At 45.1% G+C, this 17,627-nt stretch overlaps 2 protein-coding genes across 4 annotated transcripts; both read right to left on the bottom strand.

The window, feature by feature from the left end:
• Positions 1-255: 255 nt before the first annotated feature.
• Positions 256-8,428, bottom strand: tmem198ab (transmembrane protein 198ab). Its single transcript, XM_014990071.2, has 5 exons — positions 8,118-8,428; positions 2,175-2,387; positions 1,465-2,046; positions 1,178-1,374; positions 256-1,098 (listed from the first exon to the last, which is right to left on the bottom strand). The coding sequence occupies exons 2-5, from the start codon at positions 2,329-2,331 to the stop codon at positions 946-948; spliced, it is 1,089 nt and encodes a 362-aa protein (XP_014845557.2). The 5' UTR covers positions 2,332-2,387; positions 8,118-8,428; the 3' UTR covers positions 256-945.
• A 1,115-nt stretch (positions 8,429-9,543) lies between these two features.
• cyp27a2 (cytochrome P450 family 27 subfamily A member 2) lies at positions 9,544-16,060 on the bottom strand. Of its 3 annotated transcripts, XM_014990078.2 has the most exons (10): positions 15,761-16,059; positions 14,938-15,128; positions 14,477-14,676; positions 14,074-14,271; positions 13,819-13,982; positions 12,213-12,379; positions 11,285-11,366; positions 10,970-11,206; positions 10,688-10,806; positions 9,544-10,187 (listed from the first exon to the last, which is right to left on the bottom strand). In XM_014990078.2, the coding sequence occupies exons 1-9, from the start codon at positions 16,010-16,012 to the stop codon at positions 10,690-10,692; spliced, it is 1,608 nt and encodes a 535-aa protein (XP_014845564.2). In that variant the 5' UTR covers positions 16,013-16,059; the 3' UTR covers positions 9,544-10,187; positions 10,688-10,689. The 3 variants fall into 3 exon arrangements, 2 of the variants coding, with proteins under 2 accessions (XP_014845564.2, XP_014845563.2); XR_015765354.1 differs by having other exon boundaries at positions 10,625-10,806; positions 10,970-11,366; positions 15,761-16,060; XM_014990077.2 differs by having other exon boundaries at positions 10,970-11,366.
• Positions 16,061-17,627: the final 1,567 nt, after the last annotated feature.

A 17,627-nucleotide genomic window follows, 5' to 3' on the forward strand; every position in this document is an offset into this window, starting at 1 on the left:
TCCACAGAAGGTCGTTGTGGTCTGGATGGCACAGAAAGAAAAAGACGTCCAGTTAGTGTTGAGCTGTCCCTTCCTGGTGAAGCTCAAGGATTTGTTTGAGCCCAAGCAGTTGAGGAGCTGGTTGCTTCTGCAATACTGGTTGACAAGTTGGACAATGATCCAGAGTTGGACAATGACACAGAGTTGGACAATAATCCAGAGTTGGACGATGACCTAGAGTTGGACGATCAAATAGAGTTGGACGATCAAATAGAGTTGGACGATGACCCAAAGTTGGACGACAACCCAGAGTTGGATGATAACCCAGAGTTGGACGATGACCCAGAGTTGGAAAATGACCCAGAGTTGGACGATGACCCAGAGTTGGACGATGACCCAGAGTTGGACGATGACCCAGAGTTGGACGGTGACCCAGAATTGGACGGTGACCCAGAGTTGGACGCTGACCCAGAGTTGGACGATGACCCAGAGTTGGACGATGACCCAGAGTTGGACGGTGACCCAGAATTGGACGGTGACCCAGAGTTGGACGATGACCCAGAGTTGGACGATGACCCAGAGTTTAATGGTGACCCAGATCTTTGACTGATCTGGCGTTAGAACCTGAGCTGGGTTCACAGTGGAACCACTGGAGTCGATGTTTGACTGAAGATGGAGGCAGAAAGCTCAGAACCGGGTCAGTAGGTTCCTTCAGGGTTGGAGCTGTGGTGTGTGGGTATTTAGTGTCTACATGCATGTAATGTCACAAAACCAGTGGCTAGCTTAGCTCATTAGCCACAGTTAGCTTAACTCATGTGTCAAGACTTTGTAAAGAGTCTAAAGGTGGGTAGATTCTCCTGCTGGGTCAAAGGTCAACACCAGAAGGTTGCCTGTCAATCCGGTGGTGAGTGTAGTGGCTCTAGTCAGTTCCTCCTGATCAGTCCCGTGAAGGTCAAGGGTCAGAGGTCAGGCCCGTAGAGGTGGCCCTGCGGCCCCGGTGAGGGGCGCCGTGGAGCCGCAGTCGTAGCCCATCTCCACCACAGCGTGAGCGCCTCCTACCAGCCGGCCAGGGAAGGGCTGCGCCTGAACCTGCCGGTCCCGGAAACTCTGGATGTAACTCTGCAAGACAACACAGAGACAGCTGAGACATGGAGACCCTCTGTGCGCTGGGACACAGACGGCGTGTGACGCTGGCTACCGGCGACAGGACGTCGGTGTCGTAGCGGCGGATGGGGTTCGGCTTGCGGCGGTAGGCGGGCTCGGCGTTGAGCTGCTTGGCCTGGTGATTGTGAGAGGAGCCATGCTGCTGCTTCTTCTTCTTCTTGTTGCGGTAGCGGTCATCTCGCTGACGAATCCGCATCACCTGCATCCTTCGCTGCTGGCGGCTGATGATCACTGAGGAACAAGGGACAGACAGAAACTTTACAAACATCAGGGTGTGATGACCTGCAACATCAGCGTCAGGTTGGGAGATTGTTTCTTCACCTTTGGTGTGGGAGTATCCTTCGGCGGTCACCTTCCACTGAACTATGACCCCAAGCAGGGTGAGGGACGGCCATACCCCCAGGACCAGCCAGGTCATCCAGCACACCGGCTTCCCCGGCTCCACCTTGATCCGCTCGTAGATGTACACCAGGAGCGCAAACAGCTCCAGGAAGTAGTCCAGGGCCACGGTGATGACGGCGGCGCCGAACACGGCGGTGGACAGCGTGGTGAAGAGGCGCTGCCACTGCAGTGTCAGCACGGCGAACAGCATGCCGAGGCCCAGCAGCACGCCCAGCGGCACCCAGACGGAGCGCGACGGGGCCTGGGACAGCTCCGCCATGCCCACCAGCGTGGCCACGCCCACCAGCAGCCCCAGCAGCAGCCCCACCATGAACAGCCCCACGCTGCGCACCAGCATGGTGACCAGGCCACACAGCGTGCCGATGCCCAGCCCGATGCCCACCGAGGCCTCCACGCTCAGCTGGGTGTCCAGGACGCGCTCCTTGTAGCACAGCATGAAGATGACCACGGAGCCAAACATCAGCCCGGTCAGGAACATCACCGCCTTGAAGCAGCGGTAGCCTGGAGGAACGCAGCAGGTTCAGGGTCAGAACCAAGATAGAGATCAGATCGCATGAACCGTAACCAACCGGCAGGATCCGGTCAGGTTACAGTTCCATCAGCAGCCGGTTGAATCCATCGGAACTCACCGAAGAAGCAGTAGATGATGCCGAAGAGGCAGCACATGGAGCAGACCACCGAGGGGACCAGCGAGTAGCGGCCTTCAGGGTCCAGGCAGGCGTCCGGCTGCCCAGGTCGCGGCTCCTGGTCCGGCGGCAGCAGCATTGTCTCCAGGGTGGTCGCCATGGCAATGAGGAGGAGATCAGGAGGTTAGAGAGTGGTGCTCAGGTGAACAGTTTCACCTGCAGAGACAAACGAGAGAAATCAAAGGAATCAGATTAAACGACTAAACAGAAGCAAAACTCAGAAAGACATGGTCTGGGAAGATCCAGAGAGATCTGGAGAGGTCTGGAGAGATCCTGGCCCACATCAGGTACTGACAGATGGAAAAACTCTGTCAGGATCCAGCCCATCATTCAGTTCTAAAGCTGGTTCCTCCTTCAGTCCAGTTGACCCGGTTCTATTGGAACCAAAACTGCAACATTTGATCCATTTCCAGCTGCTGTATACCTTTAAAGCATCACCATGGTAACCAGTCACAGTTCAGGCAGTCCATGTATCTATGTCATTGTTTATTGTTCTAGTTAGATATTTGAATGGATTATGGAGATAAATGGTCAGAAATGTTCCTGTTTATTTTGGTTCTGATCTTTAATTGGTCCAAAGGTTTCCTGTAAAACATAACAGATTACATCCCATAATAACAGCTGACCCCAACTGACCTCCATGTTTACTGGGCCTCAACAACTCAACACCAACTTGGCAACCAATCAACTCAACACCAACATGGCAACCAAACAGAGAAATTCCTCTAAATGTTTCAGTTTCTGCTGGAAAACCTGCAGAGCTGGAGGCTCATCAGCATCCATGAAAACAGATACAAGCAGCCCTGACATGACTGCAGACTCTCTCACACACACACACACACACACACACACACACACACACACACACACACACACACACACACACACACACACACACACACACACACACACACACACACACACACAGCCCGCTCCATATTGCCAGCTAAACGCTCTGAGCCTTTTTTTCTATCCAAACATCATTTTAATAATCATCCTGCGGTCAGAGATTAGCAAGCCAAGGCCGACTGACCCGCTGTGTGTGTCGATGTGTATGTGTGTCGAAGTGTGTGTGTGTGTGTGTGTGTGTGTGTGTGTGCTGGGTTTGTGTTGGCAGACGGATCGCCCCCCGATGTAAAAATAAAAACAGAAGTTTTTTTTTCTTCTGCTGCTGCAACAATAACACCACCAGGCCCCACCTCCTGCTTCCTGTCTGTTGTCATGACAACACAGAGATGCAGACTGACAGGAGAGCAACAGATCTGAGTCTGCAGCTGGACCAATCGGAGGCACGGCTGCTGCTCCCATAGCAACAGCGTGAGCCAATCAGGGAGAGTGTTTGTGTGGGTCCTGCTGACTGTGAGGAGGACATGCAGGATGCCACAAAATTACATTTATTTATAGTTGTCAAATTATTATCAATATTTACTGAAATTAGGACTTTGTGATGTGATGTGATTACTGATTAGTTTTTACTTCTATATAAAAATGTGTTTATTTTATTTTTTCCTAAACATGTAAATATGTTTGTTTACATTTTTAAAAGAGAAAAACAGAAAAATATCCACATAAAAACAGAAATAAAACTTTAAAAAAATCACTAATATTTGAACTTTATAAATCATATGGATACTTTATTATTGACAGATTCTCTACTTTCTGTTAGTGTGAATCATATTTAGTTTATGTTTATTCTGATCGCCTGAATCCTGGCCAATCAGGAGCAGCGTGTCAGTTACCATGGCAACGGTCATCAGAATTATGGTGACGATGCTCTGTGTGTTCAGTTATAAATATCATTTTCCAAATTGGAAGAAATCAACTGGAATCTTTTGACAAGAAAAGTTTCAGCAACAGAACCCTGAAATCCAAGATGGCTGCCGCTTAGAAAACATGTGAAGCTGTTGTAATGAAAATCAATCAAAATCAGTCACAACTTGTTCATCTGATGTTCAATGTTACACTCAAAGATTAGCTGCTAGCTAGTCTGGCTATTTAGCATTTAACATTTAAACTGTTAGCATCAATAAACGGCCATAAAACCAGCAGAGAGTCAATATCCAGTTTTACTCCAGGAAGCAGGAAGTAGGATGGATCCCAGAGGATCCCTGAGAATCAGAGAGGATTCTGGCTGAAGTTCACAGGTTTTCAGATTTCTAGGTTTTCAGGTTTGGTTCCTGATTTGATCTGGTGGATAATTTTTACTCTGCAGAGAAAACGATGAACCAGGCTGAGAAATAACAAAATAATTTATTCAAGTTTTAGATTTTGAAACATTTCTGAGGCTGAATTTAATGGAAAGATCATTTTGGATCTCCATGTTCCTGAATTATTTTAAAAATATTCCAGGTTTTCAGAAACACTGGAAGATTTATAATCTGCTAAATGTTGCTGCTTCAGTCTCTAATATCTGGATTAAAATGTCATTTTATCAGGATGTGTAATCCTGCTAACAGCTGGACTAATAATTCAGATTATAATCTGTACATGCTGCTATTGAGCTATTTATTCATCTGATTTATTTTACAGCTGAAGAAGAAACTGAAATATATTTAACAAAAAATATTCCTGGTTTACAGAAATAATGTCTTTAAATCTGAAGGAAAAGATGTAAAATAATTTAATCTTCATATAATTAGAGTTACAGAATAAAAATCAGATTCAGCAATAAAACCGGAGCAGAAAGCAGCCAGAAAATGTCTGAACCAGGTTGACCTTTGACCTCTGAGAAGACTCCAGGCCTGCAGATTCACTCAGATATGATCCAGAATAGTTAATCTCACATTATTGACTGATAAATCGATCAGAACAGAAACAGACCCGGTTCTGGTCAGCAGGACTCCACACCAGTGAAACCAGTGAGGCCAGCTTCACAAACATCCTGTTAATGTAGAAAATGTTTTACTGAACCAGCAGCTTCACTTTGACCTGAAATGTTCAAAATGAGAGAAAATATCTGAAAACATTCTGGAAGGAAAAACTGAACACAGATTTAGAAATAAAACAGGAGATCAGAACATGAGCAATAAGCAGAGCAACAGCAACTCCTGGTTGCTGCTTCCAGCAACGTGAAACGCTTCATGCTGAGCAGCAACTGTTGATGCATCAGAGAGCAGATTTCACCGACAGCCTGAACGCAGTGCATGTGCGTGTGTGAGTCAGTCTGTGTGTGTGTGTGTGTCAGTGTGTGTGTGTGTGTGTGTGTGTGTGTGTGTGTGTGTGTGTGTGTGTGTGTGTGAGTCAGTGTTCCTGCGTAGCCTCCACAGACCTGCTGCCGTCTGACTTCATCGTGATCCTCAGCTGGACGCCGAGCAGAACGACAAAGTTTACAGAAAGTCAATTTCTGAATCATTTCATGAAATAAAAATAAAACTAAACCAGATCAGACTTTATTTAGGGTCTATAATGTTTAATGAAGTAGAAAAAAAAATTTAATCTTCACCTTTATCTAAAGTCTGACTGAAGTTCTGGACGTCCAGCGAACTGGACCAGAACTGAACCGTACCAGATGTTTACTTCCTCAAACAGCTGAGGTCCTCTCCTCTGATTGGTCCTCAATCATCCAATCAGCTTAGGGTCAAAGTGTTGAGGAAGGAGTTGTCAGGAGGGTATGAACAGCCAGTCAGATGGAGAGAAACATTTGATGAGTCAATCATGGATCAATAAAGTTCTGATGGATGATTAAAACCCTGCAGGTCCATAACTAAGGATCTAATTTATGTGGGTCAAACTGATGGCCCGAGGGCTAAATCCGGCCCGCCACAAGCTCTTCTTGAGGCCCGAATTACATGAGTCAGTCCCGACGGTTTGTTGTGATTCTGTGTTCATGGAAACTCAAGTTAAATCAACACAGCGCCACATTTTTAAGGCTGATGCATCAATGTGAGATTTACTGAAATATTTTCTGAAAAATGCTGACAGTGATGCTAACTCCCACCGGCAGGTGGCAGTAAGTCTTATTCATGTCTTATTCCTCTGCTGCCTCAGCCTGACCTGATGTCCATTACTATCAGCTAATATCCATTATTATCAGTTATTATCTGTGATCGATACGGCAAGGAACAAAAAGTCACATTTACTGCCAGAAATAATAACAAATATTACAAATATTTCAGAATGAGCTCACAAAATCAGAGATTTTAACTGTAAAAATAAAAAAGTTACCAAAACAAACAAAAACCCAGTGAATTCTGGAGGATCAGATGATCAGATGTTCAAATTTATTTAATTTTAAGAGGAACTAATCCAGAGAGTCCTATTAATATTTGAACAGGTTATTAATGGGTTTTATTGATTCTGGTGCCGCCGGCCCTTTAAGAGCGTTCATGTTGTTGAGTTTAATCCTGATTTATTCTGAAAATGAGTTATAAACTCTTCATCAGCTGAATAAAGTCCATCAGTCACTAAAATCCAAAATGAAGCGAGTTCCAGATTACAACTCAGATTAGGATTATCTGAACAATACCAATTATTACTGCAGGTTTACTGATCGATTGATCAGTGACTTATTAAGTCAGTCAGCAGATATTTCATTTAAGTCTTTTTTATAACAGCATGTTAGATTACAGTGTCGTTTCTGCTGCTCCAGAGGCGAGCAGCAGAAAGTTTCCTGACCCGCTCCGATGCTCCTGAACGGCGCCGCAGGTCAGATCAGCAGCCGGGCCGGCTGGCCTCCATCGGCTGGATCATCAATATGAGCCGCCGGGGCTGATGGGAAAACGTGACAGAGACGCCGCCGGCAGCAGACGTCCCATCACAGGGACGGAGACAGACTGTCCTCTGGGCTGATGCTCCACTGGGAGCTCAGGATGAAGAGACACGACCCAGAACGACCTTCATGACCTCGGCATTACCAGGCAGCAGAGACCCAAAACATGGTGTCAGTGAGGTCAATGGTTTACCAGGGGACACGGTCCATTAGAAAGATTTTCAAAATAAAGGATCAGAACGATCACCTGATAACCAACTGAAATCACATCAATAAATACGATTCCCTGAACACCTGGAGCTCCACCTAAAAACACCTGCAGCTTCACCTGAACAGCTAAAGCTCCACAGACCTTAAACAGTCCAGCTGAGCCACCAGCTCTGTCATAGGCAGATGACCTTTGACCTCACGTGGAGGCAGGTGAGTCACGCTTCATGACTCGCTCTGCGGCTCATGCTGATCATTCTGACGCTCTCGCCCACCCGCCGCCATGACTTGGCGAGGCGTTCTCACGCCTCCTCAGCAGGTTACATAAAGACGCAGAGGAGCTGGCGAGTGATGTCACTTCCTGTCAGGTGGCAACCTGGAGACAGAGGAGCCCATAAACTCAGATTCATCTGCTGATGTCACTTCCTGTCTGATGAGACCAATCAGCTGCTGAGGATCAAACTGATCCAACTGGATGAAGTGAATCAGAACCACAGGCTGATCCCATCAGAACCAGAACCAGATCAGAACCAGAACTGCAGCACTCCATTATTCAGGCCTGATTTCTCAAACTGTAAAGTTTCTGAGATTTATTCTGATTGTTGTAACAATCTGCAGTAACCTCTGACCCCTGCAGTAACCTCTGACCCCTGCTGTAGCCTAATGTTTTGACCCAATGCTTAAGATGAGGAATCACGTGATGCGTTCACGTTCCGGTCCAAACGCAGGAAAATGCATCAGCGCTTCTGTCTGTTGACTTTCTGGAAACATGTCAACGTGACGTCACATAAATTACCAGGTTTTAGCGAAGAAGAACCGGAAGTGTTGCATTTCTGTTGGATTCTTTCACGACCCCTTCACGGACCGTGGGACAGCTCACACCCATAAACACAACATGCATTAATCCGTTGGTTTTAACGAGTCAGGACCACGTCAGAACCGGGCCAGAACCGGACCGTGGAAGTACTCACCATGTTCCCCGCGGCGGGTCGCGGTTCCTCCGCCTTCACTGCGGCCCCGGGGCCCCGCGGAGTCCCGCGGAGCCCCCCGCACCGACCGACTCCATGGCTCCCCGGGTCCGCAGCAGCAGGCAGGGCGGTGGGCTAACCATCCATCAGAACCGGGACCGGGACCGGGCTGGGAGGACGGAGACCCGGTTCTCAGCTACACGGACTGCTGGAGCATCCAGGCTGCGGTCCGGTCCGGATGATGAAGGCGGTGCGTCAGGAGGAAGAGGAGGAGGAGGAGGAGGCAGCAGGCCTGTGCGGCGACCCCTGCTGACAGAGTTTATAAATGCACCTTTAGCTGTAGCAGCACCGATAGCTTGATGCTAACTCGGTAAACCAGCAGATTTTACAGCAGAAACACCCGGAACCATAAAGGAGATAAAGGAGACTATTTTAGACAAAAAACTCTGAGAATTTAGAAAGAAATTACTGAAATTATTTTCACAATTTATGAGTTTATTTATTTCGACTTTTGAAACTCAGAAATTTCCTTGTTTTTTTTTTTTTTTTTAAATCCAAGATTAATCTGAATATTAATCTGAGTTTTTTTAGCAAACATTTATTCTTTGATGATGATTCTAATACTAATACTCCGTCATAGAGACCCATTAAATAAAAACTAAAAATAGATTTTTATAAGTGAAATAAATGCTGAATCTCTAAAATGCAGTCAGAAATCTGGATGTTTCTCCCGTCAGGATGAAGATGGATCCTGGAGGGAATCATTTATCAGAGGATCTGACAAGTTTTCCTCAATTCTGGGGAAACGCCGGCTCTCTGGGACCATCCGTCATCTCATCATTACTGGAGCAGATCTAAGCTTACTGTAACATCACATCTTTAATCATTGAAACAGGGAACCAGATTATCAGCCCTGAAAATGACTAAAAGAAAATCAGAGGGAAACATGGTGGCGGCAGCATCATGATGTGGAGCTTTAAGTCTCCAGTCTGGAACAGAAAAGTTTCTGCATGAATTAGAATTTTCTGGATCAAACTAAAAATAAAACAGGAAGTCAAGATGATGGAGGCAGACTAGGAGCTGCAACTGGACCAGCAGGTGGTGACTGGTTTACAGAGCAGTGTTCACTGGTTTACTGTCACATTAGGAATGGAAAATGTTTTAAAGTGGTTTAAGTCTGAATTCATCAACTAGCTGGTTAAAGCTGGGCGATGGGTCCAAACTGGATCTGAACTGGGTTGGATCAGATGAATCAAACACCAGACTTTTTGTCTGACCAGTGGATGTACTGAATGTTTGCACTGGAACCAGTTTGAGTCCATTTGGGTCCAGTCCATCTGGACCAGAGTGTTTGGTCATAAAGCTGCAGTCGGTCTCCTACTGCTGTAAGAAACTCCTGCAGCTTTGAAACTTGTACAGAACAGAAACATTTTATTAAATAGTTTATTCAACTTTATGGAGAGAAACAGAAATATGAATAAAAGCATCAAAAAGGATCAACATCCAGAATTTAAATGATTTACAAAATGTTTCTGTTAATTTCAAAATATATTTTTTCTAAGTAATAAATCAGAAATACAAAGTTCAGAATTTAAAAGATGGTTTTACAGTAAAATAATTTCCCTGTTGTAACAATAAATATACTTCAGAAAGGCACAGGTACATTCAAACACATGAAGAACGCAGTCAGGCCGCAGCAAGCTAAATGCTAACCACATATTAGCAACAAGCTAAATGCTAACCAAACTGAGCTTCCACTTCTTCCTCTGATCTTCTCCATCTGCAGGTCAAAGGTCAGAAAGCTCATAGAACTACAACACGATGTCGGGGCCGGTGGTGGAGGTGTCATGATGTGGGCCATCTGTTCCAGAGCAGCTGGAGCTCAGAGCACAGAAACGGCCTAGTCAAAGCCCAGACTTTAAAAGCGGTGAGGACAGAAACCAATACAGAGGCAGAAAATCATCTTCAGCTTCAATAAACTGAATATTAATAAAAATGTTTCTGTTAAAGCTTCTCCTCTGGACGTGGTGAAGAATCCAACCCTGAATGAGGCATCGCCCCCTGCTGGAGGCTCTGAGAAACACACAAACAAACAGAACAAAGAGCCATGAGGCTGGAAAACAGGATGAATCCTGATGAAAACATTAATAATACTGATACAAATATTAATAATTCAGACAAAAACAGCATTAATGGGGATAAAAACATAAAATGTATGAGAAATGCTGCTGAGTCAGAAATCTTTTATTAGTTTGTATTACTTCATTTAAAATCTGTTATTTTATTATTAAAAATGTGCTGTAATTATCTCCAGCAGGTAAATCTGGTTATGTTTGGCCTTCAGGGGGCGCTACAACAACTAACACACCAAGCTAAAGTATTCACACCCTGAATAAACTGATCCAAAAACAAATTTAATGTTTTTATCTTCCTGAACATCAACATGATGAAGATCTGTTCAGAGATTTTCTACTTCCTGTTGGTCAGAAATGAGTTTCAGTGAGACTGACTGTGGAGGACATGAAGAAGCTGTAAACGGTTTCAGAAAACAGCAGGAGAGCGAGTGCTGCCACCTTCAGGCTCTGGGCAGGAAGCGCAGGTTGATGGGTCTGGACGGGATCAGAAGAGTTCTGGTTTTAGGCTCAATGAGAGGAGATCCGACTTCAGGGTGAACATCGTAGTGCTGCATCAGCTGGAGGACACACACAGGAAACACACACACAGGAAACACACACACAGGAAAACAGATACATTAAATAAATCAAAAACACACTGGTCTGTGTCTCCCTCGCTCCTTCTCTCTCTCTCTGTGTGTGTGTGTGTGTGTGTGTGTGTGTGTGTCCTCCCTTCCTCACCCTGGACAGAGCCAGGTGCATCTCCATCTCTGCCAGCCTCTTGCCGACACAGGCTCTCACTCCGACTCCAAACGGGATGAAGCTGTAGGGATGATGGCGGTAGAAACCAGGCGTGGCTCTGCCGCAATGGCTGCTGGGAGATTCCAGCTGCAGCCAGCGCTGCGGCAGGAACTCCTCCGGCGCCACGAACTCCTCCTCATCGTGGGACGCAGCGTAGTGACACAGGTGGAACTGAGTCTGCAGGGGGACAGAGAGACAGACGGGGGGACAGGATGAGGACAGACAGACAAATGCAGCTCCTCTTCCTCCTCTTACCTTCTTGGGGAACCTGAACTCATCCACCACCACCTCGTTCTCTGATACCAGCCGTCCGTTTCCATGCACCACCGGATACAAGCTGCAACACACACACGCACAGACACACACACACCCACATAGACACACACGCACACAGATCAGGACCTTCCTGTCTCTCTGCAGGCTGTAAGACGCTGACACGCTCCATGAAGCTCAGACCGAAACTTTCTGAACATGGTGGTGGCAGCATCATGGCCATCGCCATGGAAATGCTCAGCGATCGGACGGAGCGCTGAGGGCGGTGAACCAGAAAAACTTTGTTTAAAAAATGTATTTCAGTGGCTTTAACCTGCAGGCAGGAGAGACAGAGGCTGGATTAAACTAATTAAAATTTATTTAAATGAATTTAAATTCTGGTTTTTCTCCTTTTAGCTCATGATTTTAATTTAAGTTCATTTCCATCTGAATACAATCCTCCATCTGGAGTTTTTCTTTTTCTCTGTTTTTATTGGAACTGAAACTTGACAGGAGAATATGGATGATTTAGAGTGGGCTTTGACTAGGCCAACAGGAAGCAGGAAAAGGTTCTGAACTGCTCCACAAACTGAGAATAACAAACCAGGAGGCATTAGAAGTTCCTGCTTTGACTAGGCCCTTCTGATCAGAACCAGGTTCTGTTCTGACCCGTCGGGTCTGATGAGGTTCTGTGAAACTAAACGGGTCAGAAAAGGAAAAAGCTAAACGTCTGAGGATGTTTTTACCTTAAAATCATGATTTAGTCTCAGATTTCAGCTAAACTATGACAGAATGTGAAAACAGTCTGAGAAAAACTTTGATTTCAGACGAGATTCTGGAATATTCCGAAATATTCTGATGATATCTCATGTATTTTCTTTATTTTCTGTCACTTCCTGCTTCCTGTCAGGTTGTGGGCAGGGCGTCTCACCGCAGCGTCTCCTTGATGACGGCCCTCAGGTAGGGCATCCTGCCCAGCTGCTGTGTGCTGGGCGGCCGGCGGTCGGGGCAGACGGAGTCTACCTCGGCCTGCAGGCGGTTCTGGGCGGGTCGGTCCCGGGCCAGATGGTACAGAGCCCAGGACAGAGTGTTGGACGTCTGGAGGAGGAAACGTTCAGTTATAGATTTATTGTTTACAGGTTTGATCTCTGAAATGATCAGAACCAATCACTTCAGAACCCAGATTAGGAGGATAATCCCAGATTATCATTAAACTGCTTATCAAAAATCCACAGAGGAAGAAATTATCAAGAAAAACGTCTCATTTATTTAGAATATTGTCATTATTTCATATTTTATTTGTTCTAAACATTTTTATCAATATCTAGAAAATATTTCAGATGATCTTTATCTGTATTTAATTAGTTTTCATATTTTGAAATATTTTGGTTCATTTAGATCCTAATTTATTAGATTATTGAGATTAGGACTAAATAAGTGATTCATCTGAGGTTTATGAATTCATCACTTTTGGTTTATATTTTATAAATAATATAAATATTTTTACAGAATCAAACCAGGATTTAGTTTGTTACGTTAATCTGGAGATAAAATCTGAGTCAATCTAAAGGAGCAGAAACAAAAAGTTGTTAATAATTAATAAAATGTTAATATTAATTAATAAGCAGCAGCTCCGGTTCCTCAGTCCTCATGACGTTTCAGATTCTCTGATCAGAAAAACGACGACACAGCAAAATGTTTCCTAAAGCTCCAGCTGAACCGAAGGTTCAAAGGTCAAACAGGAAATATTAAGATGATTTGAACAAACTGTGACATTTAGATAACTGAGTCTCTGCTGATCGTTGCTCCTGCAGAGACTCAGTGGAATGAACTCTTTGTTCTGTTCAGGTCTGAACCTGTTCAGGTATGATCTGAATGTTTCAGCTCTGACTCATCCAGAACCGAGCGGCGCCGAGGCGAGGCGCAGCGGGTCGGGTCAGGTCAGGTTTCTGTAATCAATCCGCTTCATCTAAGAGCTTCATAAAAACATCTGAAAACAATGACTAGCTGTAAAGACATCTCCAGGTATCAGAGGAAAAACAGGAAGAGGTTTACCATTTTAAAGAGAAACTAATTATTACACAAGATGTGTTTTCATGAACTTCCTGTTGGCAGCAGAGGAAACAGAAACAGTTTGAAGAAACGACAGAAACATAAAAACATTTTCTTGAACGACACAAAACAAAACTATGACCAGAAATCTTAGTTTTACTGTTTTTTCCTTTATTTGTCACAAAGAGCCTCAATAAAATTCAGTAAATTTGATATTATATTTAAATGTTAATGTGTGAAACTTATTGATTCACTTCTTTAACTGACTGATGGGGAAGTTTGCTAAAAATAGTTCATCACATTTTTATTGTTTTTATAAATAAGTGCATTAAGGATGAAAAGAAAAGAAAAACATTATCACCAAAAAACCAACAACTCATATTTCAGAGATTAATTTCTGTTAATCTGAGTTTCTGGTGTTTTTACTCCATTCAGTGTTCCCATCTAAACATGGCGTCACATCGATGCCTCATGGCGTTACTCACCGTGTCGACGCCGCCCAGCATCAGCTCCGTCACGCTGATGTAAACCTCAGCTCTGCTCAGCCTATCAGACGACAGCAGGTACGTCAGGTACATCCCCTCACCGGCCCCGCCATCGCCAGGCTGCGCCGCCAGCTCCGCCATCCGCTGGTCCACCAGCTTCTGAGCTGAGGAGACGAGACCGGTTATTGGGACCAGTTACTGGGACCAGTTACTGGGTCCGGTTCCGTGTTTCAGGAAGTCCAGCTGCTGACCTACCTACGCCGTAGAGGTCGTCCCAGGCCTGGACGAAGCGTCTCCAGAAGGGGAGGAGCCTGCGGCTCCAGCGCGGCAGCAGCACCACCAGGTCGGACAGCGTCAGCATGTTGTTGACGGCGGTGATGAAGCGCAGCGTGTCGGCGGGGATTTCCTCCTGTAGGCATCCGAGCCGCGTTTCAAACAGGACGGCAGAAATGCCTGCAGGAAGGCTGGTCGTCAGCTGATGAGAAGGACACGCCCCAAAACATGAAGACACACACCCAAAACATGAAGACACCCCCAAACATAAAGACACCCACTGAAGGCCACATCCCCAAATCCCCCAATCTGATAAAGGTCACACAGCTGTAGCAAATCACACCCCCAGCCTGATGCCCCGCCCCCAGCCTGAAGCCTCACCCACCTTCAAAGCCAAACTTGTAGAGCTCGGCGGCCAGGTCGGGCACGGTGGCACCGTCGGGGCTGCGGCGCCGCAGTAGTTCCAGCCGGGCCAGCAGGTCGTCCACCACGGACTGGACCACCGGGGCGAAGGCCGACACCTCTCTGGGTCGCAGCATCTTGGGGTTCAGGACACTGCGGATCCGGTGCCACTCCGGTCCAGATCTGTAGAACCACAGTGAGACCCGATCAGCGATCAGAGTCGGACTGCTGAAAAATCATGAGACTTTAAACGTTTATGAAGAAACAGAATTTTATCAGGAGCCTGAAGACGCTTTATGAGGAACCAGACATTTCTATTCAGCCACACGTTGTCATGACAACAGATTAGAGTCACAATTCAGATATTAATAATCAACCAGATCTGGTTCTGATCTGGTTCTGATCCAGTTTTGATCTGGTTCAGCAGACAGACTCTGGACTCACTCCACATGCAGGCCGTACGCCTGCCCCCTCAGGTCCCGGTACTCCTTCCAGTGCGGCAGCTCGACCCGGACCGGGTACCGGCCCTCCTGCTGGATCACCTGGGCAATGAGCCGCGGAGACGCCACGTTCACCAGCTGGAACGGACCGAACCGGGATCGCCACATGGGGCCGTACCGCCGCTTCTGGAGGCACTGAGGGGAGACAGAGGGGTCAGGGTGGTGGAACACACATACTGTAACACACACACACACTGTCACACTCACATGCACACTGTCACACACACCCATCTAGCCAAATGGTTCTGGAAGCTCAGACTGGTAAACGGATCGTCTCTCAGAATTATTTCAGCTTCAGCAGCTAAATTAAAACATTTTGGATCATTTTATTTAAAGATTTCTTCTGAAGAAGTTCCAGGAATGTTTCATCTAAGCTGAAGCACAAAATTTAAATATTTTAGTTAAAAAAAAGGCAAAACATTTAAATTTACAAGTAAAATAAAGAAAATCACTTTTGGCCGTTTGTCAGATATTTTTCATCTTCATTTAAAACTTTTTGATGTAAAATATTATTTGCATAACAGCAGAGAAATAAGTTCATGCTATTAATCACATCTATATCTATAAAATCACATTTATATCTATCCATATCGGGCTGAAAGATGCAGACAGAAAATATTTAGAATATTTTATAATAAAAACTAAAAAAAGGAAATAAACCAAAGACTCTGAGAGAAAGAGAGTTACCTGCAGCAGTGTGTTTTACCTGTGGCAGTGTGTGTGTTACCTGCAGCAGTGTGTGTTACCTGCAGCAGTGTGTGTGTTACCTGCAGCAGGTGTCCTCTAGCTCCGTAGCCTCTGATGAACAGCCAGTACAGGGTCGTGAACCAACTGGGCCCCGGAAGCTCCGCGGCGGTCTTCAGCCTTCTCCGCGGCTCTAAGGCCGCCGGTTCGCTCAGGCTCCTCCGGGCCCAGACCGAGGCTCCGGTTCCGGCACCGGGCCACAGCGGCCTCTGGGTCCGGGTGCAGAGCGCTGTGAGGCGGAGAGCCCCGGCTGCAGCTGCCCGGCAGCCGCCCATGGTGCTGCCTGTTTGTCTGATACTTCGAGGCTGATGCTTCGCTTTAACACTCGGAGCTTTGTGTGGCGCCCCCTACAGGCGAACAAGGGGATACCGAACAATGAGGGTTCTGTAGGTCCCTGAGGAAACTTTAGTTCATTATGAGATCAGCTAACATTAAAGAGAACAAAATATTTATTCACTAATAAATACTTAAAGTTCACAAACTTCGTTCTAATATTTTATATCTATCTATCTATCTATCTTAAAATTTAAGTGACTGTTTTTGGAATGGATGAAGGAAATTACAAACTGTCAGCACTGACTAGTCGTGCTACCATAAATAATGCAGTAAAACAGTTAGACTGTTGTTTTCCTTCAGAGGTATCTGTACATGTGTAAGAGTGGACAGGCATGGCAGCTGTGGTGAGCAGGGTCAGGGGTCGCTCCCCTCCACGCTGTGCAGCAGGAAGACAGTTTGTCTCACGTAGGCCTGATTACTGCCAGTCACATATTCTTAAGAAGTACATGTACAAATGAGGAACAATTAAAGTTTAGTTCTTATATTCAGGGTTTTGTTTTGTTGTTGATTGGATGAAGGAAATCACAAAAGCTACTTAAAATGTGTTGTACTTTAATTCCCTAAGAGTACCCACACTGAGCACCGGTGCCATCGACCCTCCCCTTTGTGAATGTGTTGTACTTTAAATCATTCACAAACAGATGTCCTGTGCTGGGTATACAGAGAGAAATGTTTTATTGCTGATACCTGTCTCTGTTTCTATTGGCTAGTTCAAAGAGGTGGTGGGAAAAAGTTTACCAAAGATGGAAATGTTTATTTTTAGTTATTAACAGGTGTGAAAGAAATGCTTATGTTTGCACTTATGTATTTTTAGATGAACAGGTGTTGGGTGGGGGGAGGGGCAATTAATGATTAGGGTCATAAATCACTCTATCGATTAAATTTTGTCATAAGGATGTCCATATGTCTCTCTTTTGAGAATCAAAGTCATGAAAAATATAAATGTTAAAATAAACATATTTATTAGTGATCAACTTTAAAATGGACTCAGTTCTGTTTTTGACATAATCAGATTTTTGTTTGTTTTTGAATTAAAACTGGTTACAGACTTTAAGTCAACAGGAAGTGAGTCCAAACTGCAGATCCTCTCAGACTGAAGCACTTTAAGCAAAACTGGTTCTTCAAAGGAAACTTTACATTTCCATCTAAAGCTGCTCTGGTATCTGCTGCTGCCCTGCAGTCTCTGTAATCGCTTAATTGAGTCAGTGCAAATCCATTTAAACACATAAAAATAAATTTTAAAAGGTTACAAGTTATAAAATTAGTAAAATCCAAAATGCCAAATTTAGCCAAAATGTCACAGTGATGGAATCTGATTGACTTTTGATATAAAACCTTTTAAGCTCGATGATGGAGACCTGCTGATGGTTTGAGTTTACTGGTCTGAGATCAGACAGGAGCTTCACAGGAAACTGTGAGACGATCATGGAGTCAACAACATCTCTGCACAGTGAAGGGTTAAACAATTTATAATAATTTAAAACAGTTTGTATTTGAACTAACAGCTGATTTTATCAACATGGCTCCTAAAATTTAACTGAGCTTCCAGAATTA

Source organism: Poecilia mexicana, unplaced genomic scaffold (assembly GCF_051168715.1).
Source record: "Poecilia mexicana isolate PSO_F unplaced genomic scaffold, ASM5116871v1 scaffold_2, whole genome shotgun sequence".
Taxonomy (NCBI): Eukaryota; Metazoa; Chordata; class Actinopteri; order Cyprinodontiformes; family Poeciliidae; genus Poecilia; species Poecilia mexicana.

Bases quoted from the DNA above. Each gene is read 5' to 3' on its own strand.
- cyp27a2 (XM_014990077.2), bottom strand. From the start codon at position 16,012: ATGGGCGGCTGCCGGGCAGCTGCAGCCGGGGCTCTCCGCCTCACAGCG. The intron at 12,380-13,818 runs GTGAGTAACGCC...TTCCTCCTCCAG, and splicing joins TGCTGGGCGGCGTCGACACG to ACGTCCAACACTCTGTCCTG. The intron at 11,367-12,212 runs GTGAGACGCCCT...TGTGTGTTGCAG, and splicing joins GTCATCAAGGAGACGCTGCG to CTTGTATCCGGTGGTGCATG.
- tmem198ab (XM_014990071.2), bottom strand. From the start codon at position 2,331: ATGGCGACCACCCTGGAGACAATGCTGCTGCCGCCGGACCAGGAGCCG. The intron at 1,375-1,464 runs GTGAAGAAACAA...CTTGTTCCTCAG, and splicing joins AGGATACTCCCACACCAAAG to TGATCATCAGCCGCCAGCAG. The intron at 1,099-1,177 runs GTAGCCAGCGTC...GTTGTCTTGCAG, and splicing joins ACACCGACGTCCTGTCGCCG to AGTTACATCCAGAGTTTCCG.